Source organism: Cupressus sempervirens, chromosome 3, assembly GCF_028749045.1.
Source record: "Cupressus sempervirens isolate cs-2001-9-10 chromosome 3, ASM2874904v1, whole genome shotgun sequence".
NCBI lineage: Eukaryota > Viridiplantae > Streptophyta > Pinopsida > Cupressales > Cupressaceae > Cupressus > Cupressus sempervirens.
The window spans coordinates 241,501,997-241,523,600 of record NC_143120.1 but is presented as its reverse complement, the minus strand read 5'-3'; the positions used below and the strand labels follow the sequence as shown (position 1 = coordinate 241,523,600).

General features: G+C 36.1%; 1 protein-coding gene across 1 annotated transcript in view; it reads left to right on the top strand.

The window, feature by feature from the left end:
* Positions 1 to 548: 548 nt before the first annotated feature.
* LOC149565761 (putative glucose-6-phosphate 1-epimerase) overlaps positions 549 to 21,604 on the top strand; it is an 83,279-nt gene continuing 62,223 nt past the window's right edge. The window contains exons 1-5 of the mRNA XM_089819251.1: positions 549 to 2,057; positions 4,020 to 4,094; positions 5,152 to 5,208; positions 5,303 to 5,466; positions 5,700 to 5,834. Of these exons, the coding sequence (XP_089675377.1) occupies positions 1,962 to 2,057; positions 4,020 to 4,094; positions 5,152 to 5,208; positions 5,303 to 5,466; positions 5,700 to 5,834 (527 nt within the window). The 5' untranslated portion in view covers positions 549 to 1,961. The remainder of the gene's footprint in view (positions 2,058 to 4,019; positions 4,095 to 5,151; positions 5,209 to 5,302; positions 5,467 to 5,699; positions 5,835 to 21,604) is intronic.

Below are 21,604 nucleotides of genomic sequence, written 5' to 3'. Positions count from 1 at the left end.
TAGGAATACGTATTCTCATTTTAGCCCCAAAATGAGCTTTTGTCCATTCCAAAAAATACCTGTAATTAGAATTGATATTCTTGCATTCATTTTAACTTTTTCAAATTTAATTAATTTTTCAAATCTGTTTTGACCTGGGGTGAGCGCTGGAACTTTGTTTTCAATATTTTCAAATATTTCAACGATTTTCCAATGGCGCCGATTGTAAGTTAACCCTATTCCAATTTAAGCTTATAACCAAACAAGGGATAAACAAGATTGGATTGCATTTTTTCATTCCTATTATTCATTTTCCATTCTCATTCAAATTTTCTATTCTAATTCTCAATTGCTACGCTTGCAACCAACCAAACGGGCCCTAAATGAATTGCAAATCGGAGTGATGGATGACACTTTTAATTTATTCCTGTTTAGATGTCCTGAAATGTACATAAGTGGTACTTCTAATATACATATAACAAACAACAACAACTTCGCGTTTTAGGTCAGGCAGTACATAGATGCATTTTTTACCGCAAGTTGCAACAGGCACCTCAGGTAGGTCGGCGAAATAGACAAGATGTTGATGGGATTTGACAACTTTTGTAGATTTTCCTATCTCTTGGGCATTTCTTTTTATTCTTGCTCTGGTGTCCACCAGTTTTGGTTTCCAAACATGTTATAAACATTTTTATTTGACGGGGTAAAAAAATTTTTGTTGACTGTCCGTGATTGGAAATTGTGTCTGCGAAAGTGGATAACAGCGCTCTGGATGATCGGAAATAATTGTTAGTCTTATCCACAAATGTCAAGCTCGAGGGCCCATTTTAGTAGTTTTATGTTTTGAAAGCAGTTGGATTACATAATGTCGTGCTTCTGTCACCATTCACGAAGGGTGAATTTAACATTGTTTAGGTGGCATTGGCAAGCATGGCTGTCCTACTGTGTGTTTGGATGATGGGCTACAGCTTGTTTTATAATAACAGTAAAATTGTGTTGTCCATAACAGACTTTACCATCAAATTATATAATTCTAAAATGAAAACGTACCTTTTTTTGGGAAGTAGAATTCAAGATTTATCTATACAATTTAGGCACTAAACAGAGCATTAGTACAGCTCTTAAAAGAGTGTCAACTCTATATTTGCTGTGTATTAGGTCAGTGATTTTAGCGTTGATATATATTCTTAATCATTATAGAGTTTCTTTTGGGCAACTTCCACACAATGGACGTAAACCCAAAACCCTCTCCAAGATTTGTGGATCACAAGTCATCTCCACTTGCCCAGGCTCCAAGAATTTGGATAATGGGAATGCTATGCAATGATCTAGAACCTTTTAAGAACGTGAATGAGACCTAAACGTGACGACACGTTTGTTAACGGCTCTAAATAATGTGAGGCTGCTTATGAATTGACAGCAAATTTAGCCACTTTAAGGCAATTCTCTTACTAATTCTACTGACAGCTATTCAAATCATTAGGGCTATATAAGTTGTCGTCAAGGCTTCCAGTTGTCAACTTGGGCAGTTCAGATCATTGTCAATACACTTTCCTAGAAAAGGGCTGCAGAGGTCCAAGTCCAAGCTACCTGTGAAAAAATAACTGATTTCCCTGTGAGATCTGTGATTTAGACAAAAAAGTACAGCTACCCATCCCAGTGATTCAAATCTCAAGAAAGCTAAGAAATTCTTTCACCTGCCGCCTTTCAACTCCCTCCTTTTGCATTGTCAAATGACAGCAAGAAATCAAATCTCCTCTGCCATACAAGTATATATATGTCAGCTGAATCCTCTCCAACGAGTGAATCTCCTCTATATATACCAGATCAAGATTGTACATGTGCAATGCCCATGTCAGGCATATGATCTATTAGCATCCCCCAAGCTTTACAACTCCTCAGAGCTCAATGAGCTTTTGAACTTCAGTCCTCTTCCTACATCTGGAAGCAGAACAATTTTTAGTTCTTGAGAGCGGACTGAAATGGATTCTGATCAGAGAGCTACTGTAGAGATGATGAAAGATAGCCATGGACTAGACCAAGTATTATTGAGGGAACCTCGTGGAGCTTCTGCGAGGGTACTTTATACTTCTTTAGGACCATCAATACAGTTTTGTATCGCTTTTATACTGCTATATCTGCTTCTATCTGTAAGCATTTGTATTGGCAATTTGATGCTTTTATGTAGTGTAAATGATGTATTACCATCAATTGAGGCTTTTAGAAAATGTTAAAAATCGATAAAAAAAGAAGAAAAATCTTTGTTTGCCTCCGCCTGAACATCTTTTACAAGTGAACTTCAAGCTGCATATTTAGGTCCAGTTATATTTGCAAGGACAGACTGGAGTTCCTTAAGCTGCCTTTTCATCCTTGTGGTCATGAAACATAATTTATAGGGTAGCACCCACAACAAGTTGGTAATAGAAACTTCGAAAGTGTAAATCTCTATATTCCCTGATCTTGCATTCAACTCCACTTGGTTTATGATGGGTCTATTTGCAGTATCCCGGAGCCTTTAGTTTTGCATCATATCTTGGTCAAAGGGGATGGTCTGATTCTGACTAAACTCCACGAAGGAAACAATATTTTAGGAAAAGAAAGAAATATATAGAGATACAGCTGCACTCAAATCACTCGAAAAGAATGGTGCTCAAGAAAAGTTGTGTAAGCTGTATAGGATACTTAAAAGCTAGTTGAGATGTAACCCATTGAAATATCATGTACAATGGTCCCCAAAGATGTCATTCTAATTCTTCTTTCTATTGATTGGTAAAGCAACCGACAATCTGATAAGGGGAAAGAATAGGTAGATGGCTCTGAAATAAGATGTGCACCCCTTGCTGTTAACTCTCAAGGGCAAACCAAGTGCCCGTTTATTTCATGACATAACAATACACCAATTCAGAGCCTCAACTACTTAACTTACAGTTGCTATATGCTCAACCATTCTAGCAGACACTTTCTTTTGATATTCCAAGACTTCTGTTCGATACAGAAAACCTAGACAAATTCACACGTGTTTTTGTATATTTGTGCTTTGTTCGGTTCAAGTTTTCAACATTGAAAACAGAGCATTTTTAGAAGCAAATTAGAGAAGTCAACCATAAGCTACTTAATGACTTAGATAGGAAACTTATGGCCCTCAAAATTTCAAAAATTGTTGAAACTTAAAACACAACACAAACAGAACTAATAATTTAATACCCACATGATTCCGAGGATGAATTATGAATTAGATGACTTGAATGGGAAGTATATAGCCTTCTCTTGCTTCTAGACGATAAATTCCCAATTTACTGTAGTTGGGCTGTTACTGTGACATCCCATGGAAGTGTGTTTTTTCGAATTAATGTGCTCAAACTTAAAAACATAATTTAATTTTTTTTTTAAATCACAGTTGTCACCAATGATACTTTGCATCGGTATTATACAGTTAGAAGCTTATGCTTTACCACCCATCCACTTTATGATATAATGTAGAAATCTGTATCCAAGCAAATGGTCCTCATCATAAATCTGTCTGGTTATGAAGTTAGTATTTGTAACTATATTCCTCTTTTGCACAATATGGATTTAAGTGAAGAGAAATTTCGGTTTCTGTAAGGCATATGACATTCATGTTTCTTTTTAATTTTGGATTTTATGTTAGAGTGCCTTCTCCTCCTTCTGCTAGGATAATCTTTCGCATCTTCTGAAGCTTTCTCTGTGGCAGTTAAATTTTAAGTGTTGTTTCTTGATCCATCTACCTACAAATATATTGTTTTTTACTTTTAATTTTTTAATTTTTCTGTTATTGCTCAACGCGCCAAAGGTTGCTTAAAATTTGCCATGGCCCAGACTTAATGAAGAAGCATAGCAGCTGTCACCCTACTTACATGATATTTAATGAATTGAAGTGTGCTCAGAAGATTGCTTTCTTTGATTTTTCTAAGGTTTAATAATTTAATTGGTATCCAATATTTTTCTGCAGAAGTGGAGCTTGAGTTAGTTTGGAAGATCATCCAATGTCATTCTTAATGTGTTTGTCTCAAAGCATGCAGGTTCACTTGTTTGGAGGACAGGTGACTTCCTGGAAGAATGAACGGCAGGAGGAATTACTGTTTATGAGTAGTAAGGTACACAATTTCAGTATTATTACGAAGAATAGATTAATAGTATTTTCCTCTATCCAATAAGATCATTTATCAGAATAATCTGTATTGAATGTGGAAATCTACTGAATGATTCCTTTAAGAATCTTTGAATTTGTTCACAACATTAGAGCTGGAATTCACTGAACAAGGCATACTATTGGACCTTAGTCGTCATATTTACTTCCTCACTTCTTTTATCCATTAAGTTCTGCTGAGAAATGTTTACCCCAGTTAAATACACGATGCATGTTTTTATCTTGAAAAAAGTGTTTTTGAGACCAGGATTCCAGATATCCATCAAGCAATTTTTTGATAGAAATAAAAAGACTAACGTAACTAGGAATGGTTTATATCAATAGGTATACATTTCAGTTTTATAAAAGCTACTTCTTTCTGCAAAGCCACAGTTTATCCTACTGCTGAATCTTTTCTGGGTTCCACCAATTTTAGCAAGCATGTCTGCTCTAGTGTGATAAATTGTTAATGCGCTTGTAAAATCAGGAGGAATATCAATAGTTAAGATTGTTGTGTAACATCTAGGCTTTTTGTTGCTCTTTCTGGTTTCCATTGTGTGAATGTGTTTGCTCCATGTGCAACCTCTACCCTCTCCCACTTCTTTGCATCTCTCTTTTTACCCATTCAGGGCCTGCAACAATGTATTTCTATTTTTCTACTCCTTGAGGTCTCTTAACATCCTCATGACGAATCATACAGTGTGATCTGAAATGTAGGTGCAGAAACACAGACATTGATGCAAAATCAAATACACAATCAAAATCAGAAAAACCAACAAGAAGCATTATGGATCATGGAAAGTGGATATCATTAATTTAACCTTTTGTTTGACTATTATAATTTGCTATCCTAGCTATCACCAGCTTGATCCTTAGTAATTACTTTAAGAACCCACCCTCCCTTCAAGATTGCAGACAGTTTCAAACATGCAAATGCATTGTCTTTCCTTTGAAGAATGCAAAGCACTGAACTGAACCTGTTAAATCAGTATGATTGGACAATTTTTTAAACTTGGTTTCTGCAGGCCTTATTCAAGCCACCAAAAGCGATAAGAGGAGGGATTCCAATTTGCTTTCCTCAGGTGCCTTGTCAATTTGTAGTTTTATATTAGCATTTCAATCTAGTTACCTTGGGTACTATTTCCTGGCATCTCAAATTTGACTGTATGCTTGCAGTTTGGAAACTCTGGATCACTAGAACAACATGGTTTTGCAAGGAATAAACTTTGGACAATTGATAATAATCCTCCACCTCTTCCTGCCAATGATTACCACAACAAGGCTGTCGTAGATCTCATTCTCAAATCTAATGACGATGATTTGAAGAGTTGGCCGTACTGGTAACCATTTCAACAAAGCTTGAGATAGATGTCTGTGTATTGAAGTGCATATGAAACTTTGGGAGAGGAATTATGGTCAATAATTTGTGTTCTTTGTGTGTCATTTGTTTAATACCAATTTGTTTGCTTAAAAGAATCAAGTTGCTAAGAACAAAGACGAGTAACTTTTGTGGTTGACTTTTGTGCAGGTGTTTTTCAAGACTAATTTATATTATTTTACCATGCTATTGCAGTTTTGAATGCCGTCTTAGAGTTGCACTTGCTCCTGGTGGGGATCTTACATTGATAGCACGTATCAGGAATATAGACAACAAGTCCTTTACTTTTTCTTTTGCTTATCACACTTATTTTTGTGTGTCTGATATTAGGTATGCATAACAAAGAATGCTAAGTATACATCATGAGCTCAACTCTTTCTCTTTGAATCACATATCTTTTTTTCTGTATTTCATGTAACTTAGGTGAACTATGTTGGTTTAGAAATTTTTATCATTACTTTCTTAATATTTGCTAGATATACTTTCAAAGCAACTTGGTAATTTGTGAACTACTTCTGTCACGGGAGGCATAACTCCTCTCTAAGGCCATGAAAATATTTTATCAATTATAATTTATTTTGTTACAAAACAACCATGTCCTTAATGATTCATATCAAGACTGTTAAATTAGAATTCCCTCCGTTTTCAGTTGTCTCTATAACTATATGCATGATGAAAAATAGTTCTAATCATTCTCTGTTATTGACTTTTAGTCCAAGATGAGATTGAGACTAGTTGCTTTTGGAAACATTAGATCGTTGGGAAGAATAGACTGTTAGAAAATGGGTCAGTTGCAATCTATAAAAATATTTCATCATACGCTGTAACTCAAAGATCAATTCCTTGCATGCGAAATTGACACTACAAACTATGTTCTACTGAGTTTCCGGAACGTGTTTCCAGTCAGAGGTGCTTTTGGGCCATTTTTTAGGGGACTAGAGGGGATGACTATTAAAAATGGGGTGATTTAAAAAATAAAGAGAACTTTTAAATATGTAAATATGCATATCGTAACATTGATAAAGTATTCATCATGTATATTGTAGAAGCTTAATACATTTAGAAGGATCTGGAAAAGTGGTTCATCATTGTAGAAACTTTCATTGTCATTGTGCATACATATTATATTCAAAATATAACAAAAATGCCAAAAGGCTCCAAGATTCAACCATGAAATAACATAAAATGCAAACAAAAACATAAAACTACAAAAATATAATAATATCATCATCCTTAATCAGCAGATGCCATATCTAGGAGTCCATATCAAGTAGATTTGATGCCCTAACATCCTCTTTCAACTGCTGTCCACTCCTTGATAGCTGCTCCTTCTCTTGCTGTTCTTTTCCTTCTTTACAATGTGAAAATGATTTTTCCTTTCTTTTTGGTTTGTTTATGTTTAAATTAGGCTTTGGTATTGTCCTTCTCTTACTTCTTATTTCCTTCTTTGCAATGTGAAAATGATTTTTCTCCTTTCTTTTTGGATTTTTATGCTTAGATTAGGCTTTGGTATTGTTTAATGTATTTCGGGTGTCCTTATGGGCATGGATAATCTCTGTGTTTTCAAATTAAAAAATGTGATTCTTTAAAACTAGCCATCCAAAAGTGTCCTGGGCTGTGGGGATGCCTAGGAGTCCACTAGCTGTCCCAGGGACTTCTGGTCGTCCCCTACGTCCCTGGTTACTCTCAGAGTCATTCGGGAAACGCTTTTAGAATTCTGCACAAATTTGGGATGGGCAGGGTACTTCTACATTCTGTCCCCATACTGTTCCTGTAATCTCTCTTTTCTAACACCTTGAAGAAAAGAGAGATTATGTTGTGCATTGGTAAATCAAGAGTGACAATATTAATTGGTCCCAACAAGATATTTGGATGGTTCTTTTAGGGATGACCTTAATTAAATGACACATTTGACAAGGACTGAACCTATCACCCTATGATTTCACCCATTCTGACTCTGTCACATGGACAAGTTTACCCATGGAAAGTTTGGTCATTATATTTGATCAAATGATTCATAATTAGTGCTGATAGTCCACTGCATAATACATAAGCATGAATTCTGTCAACCTGAATCTATATTGATTGATTAAGTTGCTATTCCTTATGCAAAATGTTCATGTGTCGTCAAGTGAAAATAATAGGAAAGGAAGCTTGTATAACCAAATTAGAGAGCTTAGAAAACACATACTCATAAAGTAAACAACAACAATCAACCTGGATAAACTCAAAATAATAGGATAAAACTCTGAAAGAGTGAGTGATCTTCTTGTCAATCAACTATTACAATAGTTTACTGTCTTTCAGAGGCCTTCAAGGGCTTATCTTGCACAACCAGCAATATCCAAACACCAAACAGGCTACAACTTTTCTCTCCACTTATCATACTAGAGCTTTGCTAAGACCCATGGGCTGAACTAACACAAGCTCAATTCAACCAATTTGTTAAGAAAGTACTTAGAAGTTCTTTACAGTGACTGCTCTTTGAGGTATTTATGAAAATGAGTTAGTGGATATCAAAGAAGAGTTCAAGAACCCTCAATACATGAAACATGTGAATTTGGAATTCTTTAGTTTCGTTAGAATCAGAAGGCTCTGTCGTTTTGTCCTCTGTTCTGACAATCCTGCTGCACAAGGACAAACTTGGCCATGATAAAAAATGCCTTTCAACTGTGGTCAAAGTTGTCATTATTGAGTTTTTTTTCATCTTGACATTAGCATTTTCAGATTCTAGATTATTCATACCACCTTCACCTCAGTTATACCATCCCAATTTGATCTATTGCAAGTCTGTTTCACATGTTTTTCTTGTTAAATGAGTCACTAAAAGTATCTTGTATAGAGGAGAGAGTTTGTGCAAACATGGTAGTGATCACTTTAGCTAATCATTTTTTGATCGTCAAAATAAATAGAATTTACACAGAGGGAAAGGAACTTGAATATGTTTGCTTTCTTTACATTTTTCAGATCATTGAGTCATAGTTCTTAAACATTTTTCTAAGTTAAATTAAAGCTAGTGGTATGCTTGGAGATCTACAATTGAATTTAGTAGTTACACTAAGTTCTGGAAACTTCTAATCTGGAAAGAGCTTAGAGGATTTAACGTAGAACAAGTGAATGAGGAGATATAGTTGTTTGATGTCAACCATAATTGCCTCACGAGAACTTATAATCTTGAATATTTGTGTTGGGGAAGTGATAAATTTAGCTGCTCGTTTTTGGATCATCAAAATAAATAGAATTTTTACAAAGAGGGAAAGGCACTTGAAGAATGTGTTTTCTTCACATTTTTCAGATCAAGTCCAAGTTCTTAAGCATTTTTCTAAGTTAAATTAAATCTAGTACAGTATGCTTGGAGATCTTTTACAGTTGAATTCAGTAGTTACACTATGTTCTGGAAACTTGTAATTTGGAAAGAGCTTGGAGGATTTAATGTAGAACTAGCAAATGGGGAGTTATAGTTATTTGATGTCAACCATAATTGCCTCATGAGAGCTTGTAATCTTGCATATTTTTGTTTGGGGAGTGTTGTGACCTTCTCACACCTTCACCCCATTGCAAATGGGGACTTCTTGTCAAGTTTTCACACCATCACCCCATTGCGAATGAGGACCCCCTCTTTTTGCATTGCCTATAGGAGTAGTCATTTTTGGCAGTCTTTTAGGTCTAGCTAGCAACAATTTCAAGTCCTTAGGCCTTCGTGGGAGGTAAACTGCGGTCAAAGAGGTAGAGCTTGAAGTTAAGCGAGTCTTAAGAGTTTAAGTGAGGAAGTCTCGAAGTCACAGGGATGGAGTTACCTTTCAGATTGAGGGAAGGATAGCCAAAGGCCAACTAGACTTAACTTCGATTATGAAAAGGAGATTTACTCGGATTTTATATATAGTCTTGTCTCAGCCAAGGCAATAGGCAAAGGATGAGAGCAAAAATGGCTAAGTTTAAGTGAAGAGGGGGTGTGATTATGTATGTGTGGAATTCTGGTCGGAATTCCTTTGGATTGAGGAATTCCGACATTGAAGACAAGAGTGTATGTGCCCTCTGAATTTATCCGGGTACAACTCCCTCTTGTCTTAAAAGCCATCATAGACAAGAGTTTAAGTAGACCTTAACTTACACTATTGAAAGAGTGTAAGTGCCCTTTGAATTTATCCGGGTACAACTCCCTGTATATGATTTACAACAAATTTAGATATGGATGCTTTTAACCAAAAAACACGAAAGGTTTACAAACATCTACCCGTAAACACAAACTAGATGCAGAAACTAAGAAACTGAAAAGAAAAGAACAGCAAAGAAAAATAGATGACACAAAGTTCACTTGCTAAAATGCTGCATTACAAAGCAAATGAGATCAAAGAAGTATTTTCCATCCTCTTGAGAAAATGAGGGATTAAAGCTTTAGGAGATATCTTGAAGAGAGAGCATAATCCAAAAACAATGACAATGAAATGTATTTTTAGAAAAAACTGAAAACAACACAAAGATTGTGATCAGTGGAAGGAAAATGCATCATAATCAAAGTTCTGATACAATTATCCCCCAGCCTCCCTTCTCCAAAATGTAAAAGACAACAAAAATCCCCTTACACATTTACAATGAAAATCACTGCCTAAAGAAAAACTGAAACTCTTTTCTTGGATTACATACAACATATCAAAATTTACTCCCATATCTAACACACAGTTCAGGAAAGGAAAATCAGCCCATGCTCTGCCTCTCACAATCTCTAAAGGACTGGAATAAATCTGAAATTTTCCTCTTCCTGCTGTAGCACACAGTTTGCAGTCAGCAGAAGGAAAAGTGGAACCCCGTGTAATGAGAAAATCCTCAATAAATAAGCCTCCTTCTCTTTTTCAGTTTCCCAGCATAACTGATTCTTTTCCCAATCTGCCTCTCCTTCCTTTCCTCGTAACTTTTCAGTTATTAAAACTGATTCTTCTTTACATTTTGGAAGCTATTCTTTATTATCACTTCCCTAGACCCAATGTTTGTTTTAAAATTGTCTTTATAAAGATAACATTAGGAATACTTGTAGAATCTAAATCTTTAGACCATGACACCTGTCATATATCAGCATTATGTGAGAGAGTTTGCATATGCCACCTGTCATTCGAATGATCTATTTTTAAACAAGATATTCAAGATGCTCTGCGGATTAGAAATAATTCTGATAGTAAAAATAGGTCCAATTGCAGGGGGCATAACTAATTATTGCACCATTGGATTTTGCTGAATTTTGAATATGTTGTCACAATCCTAGTTTTCCACATTCTCACCGAAGTGATTTTGAAAATAATGTCCGAGTCAAAAGTTACAGGTCACTCTTTGAGGGTCTATATGACTGTCAAAAAATCAGAATTATAAAGTTGACAGCAAGAGCCTTATACTTTTCATCTTTGCTTATATCAATTTGGTGGATTTATAATGCATTCTAGCCATCTTCAAATCACTAGGCTCTTCATCATTATTTTCTATGGCATATTCAAGACCTGCACTTCTAAAACAATGAATGTGGCTTTGAGTCTGAGATTGAAAAACTGTATTTTGAAATTAAATCTGGACTTAGTTTTGAACTTCGAGCTGTTGATCTTCTGAAACTGCATTCCAAAACCTGACAATCTGGAACTTTCAAACTTGAACTTTGGACTTGGACCATTTCATGCACACTGAATCACTTCGAACCACTTTGAACTATTGAACCACTTCGAACCACTTTGAACCAAGTTCGAAGTAGTTCAAAGAGGTTCAAACCTTGAAACTGATAGGTTCAAGACTTGAAACTGAAAGTTTAAAATCTAGGTCCATATGTGTACCAACAATTAGATAAGACATTGTGATCTTCATTGGCGAATGGATTCTTGTATTTCTTTGTATTTTGTACATCTAAATTACTTCCAAAAGACTTGGGATTTGTGGATGGATAAGGATGATATGGTGAGTTTAGATGAATGGGTGAATGGAAAATCATCAAGGATGAGTGCCTTTGTTGATCTTGAGGTATGATGGGAGAAGAGGATGATGAGCTAAGAGTGAAAGATATAGGAGATGGAGGATGTAAGGACCCAATATAGATGGAGGTTTGAAGGCTTTAACTTTGATGGATAAGGACCAAGGATGGATTTAGAAGATGCAAAAGGATAATGGATAGGGATATCAACATCTTTAGAGTGAGCAACGTGGCCAAGGTTACCAGCATGCTCATGAATAGATTTGATAGGAGCAATATCTTGGATATGAACACTTGAAGCTTGAGGGTATTTATTCTTATGCAAATACTTTGGAAGAATGTTGGATTTTTAAGGTGGATATGTAGAGGTAGAACAAGGATGAGGGGATACTTTGATCTTGACAAGTAGCTTTGGATAGCAAAGGCAAAACACTTTTCTCTTGATTTTTGGTAAGCTCACTAGAAACGTTGGAAGTAGTATCTTGATCTTTCTTAGGAGATGGAGAAGACACAAGACATGGAGGGATGACATCTTGGAAGGGATGAAAGGGTATATTTGGATCTTGATTGTGATCTTTCTTGATACTATTTTCTTCATCATTTTGACACTCCTCTTGACACGGAGCCACTTCTAAGGACAATGGAGCATCTTGGGTTTGCATGATAGGCTCTTGAAGAGGTAATGAAGGATTTCTTGGAGTGTGTATGATAGGCATAGCATCGCATGAAAGTTGAGGATCTTTTGGTTTAGTAGCATTGAAAAGGTTTGTAGCCAAATGCAAATTAGCTTGGGTTTCTTTTAGAGGTAGCCCTTGAGGGTACGCATAGTCAATACGAAAAAGCATTAGGTTCTTTGTTTGATGGAGCCATGTTGGAAATCTTTGATGTTTTAGGAGGTTCATGAGTGTTGGAAGAACTAGAGGCTGAAAGGGAACCACTACTAGACATAGGCTCAACAACATGATCTCACTCAAGAGTAGTGTCTTCATCATATGAGTCTTTATGGGTTCAATGCCAACTACCTTGTCATCAATAAGGTCTTGTATTTTATGTTTCAACTCCACGCAATCTGAAGTATTATGTTCATTATGTTAGTGATAGGCACAACAAGTTTCCAAAAATGGCTTTCCATGTGAGTTTGATTTAGACAATGTGATAAGCTTATTATCAACGAGTGTTGGCAAGATGACATCAGAAGGATCTGCCAAAGGAGCGAAAGTCCTCTCAAAAGTATGCCTATGCTCATGTCTTTTATTCTCAAGTTGGTCAAAAATGGGTCCATCATAAAATTGTGGGATAGGCTCTTGATCAAAGGTTGGACCACCTTCAGATCTAATGGAAGAAGATGTATGGTGTTTTGGAGAGATAGAATATGTAGACCTGGAAGAAGAAGATGATTTATGTTTAGGTGAGATAGAGTGTGTAGACCTAGAAGAAGATGAATGTGACCTTGAAGAAGATGACTCATATGCATATGAAGGACTTAAGGGAAGCTCATGTGATGATGTCGTTCTTTCTTTTATCTATTTTACAAGGTGAGATTGCATATCCGTCATGGTCCTATTGAGACTATGGTAAGTAGGATCAAATGTCTTTTCTAGTTTTTCATATTAAGCGTATAGATCTTGAAATTTCTTAAGGTCATTAAGGAGTTTAAGATCATCAAGACTCAGTTGAGGTTCAGTAGGAAAAGATCAAGGTTGCATGGGTACTCGTACCCACGTACCCAAGTATCGGGTACACGTATCCCATGTACCGGGTACTTGGTGGAGAGCATCATAGCTAAGGACCTTGATTAAGATTCTGATTTTTTTTTTTTTGGTTTTTTGTTTTTGTATTAGCTTGTTGTTTATCAAACTTAATTCAATACCAAATCAGTTTGGAACTTTGATACACATTAACAATAAACTTTATCACTGTTCAAGTCAAAAGTTTATCATTTGCAATATGTCATTGTCATATGGTTTAGGATCTTCTTGTTCATGTTTAAAGTCTGCCTTCTTTATTATGCATCTAAGCATTTATCATGTATTATTATTTCAAACATATAGCAAATCTGAAACTGAAAACAGTACATTACATTTGCAAACTTTATCGCTGTTCTTGTTTTGAAAAACCATTGTCATGACTCATAAAATCAGATTTTTTATAAATATAAAAGTGTAATTTTAAAATAAGTTTGACATACCCAAGTACCTCTGTCCCCTATTATGAAAAATACTTTAAACATTCAGCAGTAGCATATATATATATATGACTTATGGCTTATATTTTCAAATTTCTTGTTTTGAATGCTCAATGTCATGACTCATGATAGATATTTTGATTATTATATTTTCTATAAAATATTAATTATATAGAAAAAATTAGGCATACAAACGTACCCCCGTCCCCTATTTTGAAAAATATGCGTACCCGTACCCGCTCCCGTACCCGTTCCCGTTCCGATACCCACGTACCCATGCAACCTTGGAAAAGATTTGAATCCCATACGTAACAACCCCTTTTCCCAGGCCTTAGCTAACAATTATGATAACATGGACATAGTTACTTTCCATATTCATGATAATGAGAAGGCATTTACAACAACTATTTTACATGTTCATATGAAAGAGATTAACAGTTATAATCAGTTTAACTGAAATATCTTAACTAACAATTGAAGGAGTATTCAATCAACAAATATGATGAATATAACTGCCATCGTAACTAACCGTTACTTAATGGTAAGAGAAACTTTTTCTGCTAATAAAGAAATGTACTTTTCATAATCACATGAAGACAGTTTTACAACTACTTTACATATTCAGATGGAAGAGAACCAACAACTATAACCGAATAATTGAAAAGAAGATAACTGATTAAACAATATTAACCATCTAACATATCTTCAACTTGAAATTGCAAATTCATAAAGTAAAATACTTGTTATTTGAAGATATTTGAATGCAGATCATAACTCTGTCTAGTGCAAGTCTTGGCACCTGGTGGAGAGGAAAAGCATTGCCAAGGGCTTAACCTCCCAACCACAGACCCTTTAGTATCCCAATACAATCTCCACTAAGAAAGATCATCCTTACCCTGGGATTAGGCTTGGGACACCACTATCCAACCACTGAGGGATCCAAGTGTTAAAGTTTCAACCCAATGCTCGACTAGACAACCAGACCTATACAATGGACAATAATGAGCTGACACAAATTTTTAAACATCTTTTAGTTAACTTGCTTAAGTTACTGATGATTCTTTTCTTTTATCATGCAAGAATAAACCATAGTTAAATGATTGCCAATCTACACCCTTCATCTCGACTGTGCTTGTCTTCTTGGATGATTCACTGGGTGGATGTATGAACATGTGTAATCATAGCCAATTTTTTTACCGAAATGGCCTTGGCATTTAGAAAAGAAGTCTGAATGTTAAAACATTTATATGCACAAACAATACATTTGTCATTCTGGCATTTGACATGATAAAAGATAGCTGAATGCTGAAGCATTTCTTTGCACAGACAATACATCTGTCTTTCTGGTGTTGACATAATAAAAGATAGCTGAATGTTAAAGCATTTTATGCACAACCAATGTATCTGCCATTTTGGCACTAACATTTATGAAAAGGTAATTGAATTTAAGACAATACAATTCTGATTTACAAGGCACTATTTCTTATCTCAGGAGATATATTCAAATATCCCTGAATAAGTTATACTCTAGTATTCATGATCTTGGAGAGAGAGAGTTTCTCTAATGAGAGAATGCCACAATTCTAAATCATTCTTACGATGTGTATATAAAGAGAGAACATCGGTTCATATCATGATCGATTCTAATCAATATTTCAAGAACGGCTTCAAATATGCCCCAATATATCATTTGAATTTATAAACATAATCCAGCAATGAAGATATCTTGACCTGAAATCGTAGTTGATTCTTCCATGGCTTGAACAATTTGATTGATACTCAAGTTGCCCAAACACTGAAGGCTATGGAAGAAAGGATGCACGATCAGCTACTGCCACTCTGGTTAGACACTGCAATATTAATTAAGCTTAATTGAATAACCTATAGAAGGTGTGTATAACTTGCAGGGATGATTGCCAAGCAAGAATGAGAGCGAAAAAAATAAATAATTCTGCACATGGTGGTATGTTTTCCGCCAGAGATGAAAATGTTATATCAAAATGAGCTTTCGCACCAAAGGCTTAGACTTCTCGACTGTATGCTCAGTTACGAGCAAGATTGCAAAGGTGGCAAGGAGTTACAAGATCCAAGGCCATCGGTTCAATGTGGCAATCATATTAAAGTGGCCATCGAGATATTATAAGGCCCGATGAAAATATTAGCAAAGTGGCCACTCATGAAATAATATTAAGACCATAGTCGAGGTTCAAAAAAATATTAAAACATATAATAGTATTAAAACATAAGATATTAGGGCAGGTGACATAATATTAAAACATAAAATAATATTACTTAAGGTAACTATTGTTCTTAATTTGATTTATGCTTGAGTAATTACTTGATTATATAAGTTGGAACGATTAGCTCATGGTTGTCCCTTAGTATACCATTGCTTGCCTTGCTGTATTTCCTTGGTCATGGTGGTTTAGGACTCCTACCTATTTGCTCAATGGTAGGTGGTGCCCCTGTGCCCAATTCCTTTGGCAATGCTTCCCCCCCTTTGTGGCATTCTCGCAAGTGAAAATTTATCATGGTAACAATATATTGCTCATCATTTTTTTTGAAGTTGAAATTACTATAGCATATAATCATATTAGCCATCCATTTCCAATTCATATATCGTCATAACGATTGACCAATATTCCATTTTCCATAAAATCATAACGAATAACCAACACTAAACCATAATGAACAACTAAGTTAACCAATTACTCTCTTTGCATGAAGCCTCAACAACTATAAGGAACATTTAAAAATTGAGCCAAAATTTGGGATGTAACATAGCTTTGGATGAAAACTCAAGCATGAATTTTTTTCAATGTTGGGAAGACACCGAAAAAATTGACCAAAAGCAAGAAATGATTTTACAATGAAAAAGAAGACAATGATCACTTTTCACAATACAAATAAGAAGGTTTGGATTCCTTTGGAATGTGTGCACCTTGATTTCATGCTTTCCATTTTTTCCATTTTTTGCTCCTTTGACCTCCAAGTTGTCACAAATTTCAATCAAGTGCATGAAATCATGAAGAAATATGACGATTAAAAGAAAATAAATTGAAATAGTTGATTCCATACAAAATGACAACTCATATCATGCATTGAACCATGTGCAAATAAAGCACAAGCTAATCACCAAATGGTCTTTTTTTGTTTTTTTGCTTTTTGACCTAGTTAACAAGATTGGATCTTTATGCTATGATTTTGGCCCCAAAAATGAAAATGCAAAGAAGAGACCATAGTAAAACTCAGAGAGTCTTCTAAAAATATAAGAATTTTAGGGATATCTCTTAATTTGTGCTCTAGGGACCTATTTTTCCAAAATAGACCAATTTTCCTAAATCGAGTTTTTGAGTCATGATATTACATTTAAATTAAAAACACAAAGAAGTAACCCTAATTAGGATTTGTAGGGATGAATCTTGGCCCTTGATCTTGGCACTTCTTTGTAATTGAACATTGATAAAAGGCCAAGGCCTTCTCATTTGTAACATTTAGTAGTGGAGGAGTTAAACAGATTGTAAAAGATTAGATTATAAATCTAGAGTAGAAGTAGGCTATAGGGAAAGGCACGATCAAATTATTGTTATAATGCTATCATGATGATTGATGATTCATTGTTGGTTTTCATGGTGAATTATTTAATGTTGATTTGAAGTGTTACATGGTTTCCTCAATCTTTCAGTTGGGCAGATTTCATTTCATGTTGAAGTAGTTAAGTTGATGAAATTAACTGTGGATGTTTACTTGCTTGACTTGAACAAAATCGAGCCACTAGTCTCTTGCTGATTATAAATGTGCCTTTTGTGGTTAGTCGATGACTGAACACACTTAAATTCAATTGATATTTAATCTTCAGTTTGTATCCATTTGATGGAATTGAAAATGAGATATTGATGAGAAAACCATTAGAGTATTCCTTAGAAGCGTACACTAGGTTGATGTAGTCGCTATTAAGCTACATCTAGTAGAGTCCAAGTTCATCCATGATTCCTTGCAATCATAGTTAGGAGTGGAAGTAGTTGAAGTTGGCAAGTTTAAGTTTAAGTTGAAGAGGAAAGTTAGAAGAACAAACTATATTTTCATTGCACATTTTGAAGCTAAATCTTTAGAACTACAAGTAGTTGATATCCATTGAATGAATTTTGTTTTTATCCCTTGAGTGATAACCAACAAATCACATTATTTCACTGATCAAGTATCCATATATTAAAGGAACCTTGAAGTCATTCAATGATCTTATTTTGCAAGCTTAGCATGAGAAATGACCTTATTCAAGAGAGGATTTAGTGTTTACTATTTTGAATATTTGATTTTGCTTATTGTAGTGAAACAAGGCTCACATCAACAAGACCCCCTATTTTTCTTTTGTTGTCAATAGGTGCTAGTTTAGGAGTAGATTGGTAACATTTTGGAAGTCTCAGTCCTTGGGTAAGCCTAGTTCTTGAGGTATTAGGGAATGTTCAAGTTCGATCATCAAGTTGAAGCCTTAGACAATTCAAAATGGGCAAAGGGGTGAATTGGATCAAGCTTGAGAAGGCTTGACAAGTTCCAATTCAAGCTCAATATTGATACAAGTGCAATGAATTTTCAATCAAGTTGGTGTGAACAACAAGGGATGGGTGAAGTTTGAATTCAAGATGATCAAGTGAGAAACACAGAGTTTATGATGATAGGTGAAGATTGGAGATGAACCTATACTTAATTGTTCAAATAAATAAAAAATCATTGTGTTTAACTTGGGTGAAGTTTGAATTCAAGATGATCAAGTGAGAAACACGAAATTTATGATGATAGGTGAGGATTGGAGATACCACTTGATGGGGACACAACCCAAGAGCAGAATGGACACAACAGAAAAGGGGAAATTATATTAACTAAGAAAATAAGCTAGTACAAATAGTACAGAGAAAAAAAACTTCAAAACATGCCCTAAGGGCTTACAATAGCATAAATCTGGAGATAATTTCTCCTTTCAGTACCTCCTCTCAAACTCCACTCCGAACTGCCTTTTACAATGCCATAAATCTCCTTAAATAGACTCCAGAGGGTTAAGGACTAGGAGTACATTCTAGAAAGTGCTGGTAGGCATCCACCGACAAAATAGAAGGTTCTAGAAGCTGTGTTAGAAGTCGGTGTAAATCTAGAAGAATCCAGAAACGGTAATGATGCAGGAGCATCCAGAGGTATAAGGGCAATCCTGTGTCACCCAAAAAAAATGTACTTAGACTTAGTTTCTGTTTGATGTGTTTTCATTTTTGGATACCCATTTGGGTCAAATAAAGGTTCCAACTCTCACAGTTCCACTATCAGTGTAGTGCATTTGAAAATCCCGAAAAAATAGGAGCATGTATTTAGACCATCATTTTGGTAAACTAGAAGGTGTGAATTGGCCAGATGAATGTAATCATGATTTAGAGCATTCCAGAAAAAGAATCAGGTCAATAGGCCCCACGGTTTGAAAGTTATTGCAGTTTTTCGAGTTTTGGAGACCTAAGAATGCTTCAAAGTCAGGTTTGGGGCATTAAATGACCTCGAAAAGGGTTGAAAAATGGGGGACGAGCAAAGCTTGTCCATAGGGCTATAGAGCGCTTCGAGAGCTTTCCGAAAATGTAAACGGTTCGTCAATCGGAGCTACGGTTCAAAAGTTATGCCTCCCGGAAGTTCGGTTACCGTTTCTGGATTCTTCTAAATTTGCACCGACTTCTAACGCAGCTTCTGGAACCTTCTATTTTGTCGGTGGATGCCCACTAGCACTTTCTAGAATGTACTCCTAGTCCTTAACCCTCCGGGGTCTATTTAAGAAGATTTCTGGGATTGTAAAAGGCAGTTCGGAGTGGAGTTTGAGAGGAGGTACTGAAAGGAGAAATTATCTCCAGATTTATGCTATTGTAAGCCTTAGGGCATGTTTTGAAGTTGATTTTCTTTGTACTGTTTGTACTAGCTTATTTTCTCAGTTAATATAATTTCCCCTTTTCTGTTGTTTCCATTCTGTTCTTGGGTTGTGTCCCCATCAGGTAACCGAACTTCTGGGAGGCATAACTTTTGAACCGTAGCTCCGATTGACGAACCGTTTACATTTTTGGAAAGCTCTCGAAGCGCTCTATAGCCTTATGGACAAGCTTCGCTCGTCCCCCATTTTTCGGCCCTTTTCAAGGTCATTTAATGCCCCTAACCTGACTTTGAAGCATTCTTAGGAGGTCTCCAAAACCCGAAAAACTGCAATAACTTTCAAACCGTGGGGCCTTTTGACCTGATTCTTTTTCTGGAATGCTCTAAATCACAATCACATTCATCTGGCCAATTCACTCCTTTTAGGTCACCAAAATGATGGCCAAATTGCATGCTCCTATTTTTTTGGGATTTTCTAGCACACTGATAGTTGAACTGTGAGAGTTGGAACCTTTATTTGACCCAAATGGGTATCCAAAAATGAAAACACATGAAACAGAAACTAAGTCTAAGTACATTTTTTTGGGTGACACAGGATTGCCCTTATACCTCTGGATGCTCCTGCATCAGACACCCAGGGTAGATTGAAAAGTGACCCTGCCACTTTATGAATGGTAGAGGAAATCCCAAATGGGAAACCTCAGCTGCTGAAATTCAAGTTGAGTCCTCGATCGGTCGTCCTTTCCATTTGACGAAATACTCTTCATACTGCCTGTTTCTGTTACTCCTACCCACACGATGATCTAGAATGTCTTCTATCTCCTCCTTCTTAGAAGCAGGAATTGGACATGGCTCTAACATCAACTCCTCATCTGCACCATCATCATGATACTCTGTTAAATCTGCAATGTTGAAAATGGGAGAAATGTGAATACCATCTGGCAGCTCCACCTCATATGCATTTCCTGAGTCATGTTTCTTCAGAATTTTGCAGGGGCCAAATTTCTTCATTTTCAGCTTGTTGTAAGTACCGGCTGAAAATCTTTCTTTTCGTAAGTGCACCATGACTAGATCTCCTACTTGGAATTCCTTATGTCTTCTCCTTTGATCAGCCCTAGCTTTATACTCTTGATTCATCTTGGTAATGTGTGCTTGAACCTCCTCATGTAGACGCCTGATATGTTCAGCAAATTCCTCAGCTTCAGCACTTGTCCTCTCCCCTTGTTCTATCTTCCTCAGCTTTGGTGCAGTCCTTGGGCTACTCCCATATACAATTTGGAATGGTGATTTTCCAGTACTCCTATTTATAGAGTTATTATAAGCAAACTCTGCCTGTGGTAGAATCAAATCCCATCCCTTGGACTTATCCCCAACTAAACATCTCAGCAAATTGCCCAGACTTCTGTTTACCACTTCTGTTTGGCCGTCAGTTTGTGGGTGATGCATGGAACTGAATTTCAGGTCTGTTCTTAACTTTTTCCACAATGTCCCCCAGAAATACCCCACAAATTTAGTATCTCTGTTAGAAACTATGCTCCTTGGAAGACCATGTAGTCTTACCACCTCTTTGAAAAACAAGTCTGCAATATGGACAGCATCATGAGTTTTGTGGCATGGAATGAAATGTGCCATTTTGGAGAACCTATCAACCACCATGAATACTGAGTCATTACCCTTTTGTGTCCTTGGCAATCCAAGAACAAAATCCATACTTATGTCCTCCCATGGCCTTGATGGAACAGGCAATGGCTGATATAGGCCAGTATTGTGACTAAACCCCTTGGCAACTTGACAAACCTGGAAACTCTGTACAAACTTCACATCTTGTGAAATTTGAGGCCAAAAATAATGTTCTCTAAGAATGGCAATGGTCTTATCTCGACCAAAATGTCCTGCCATCCCTCCACTATGTTTCTCCTTAATCAGATTTTCCCTCATGGAACTCCTTGGAATGCACAATTGACTACCTTTGAACAACATACCATCCTCAATCAAATAGTCTAACCACTTGGTTCCATCTACAGCAACAGGTTCTTTACAAGCTTTCCAGGCTTCAGCAAAATCAGGATCCTCAGGGTA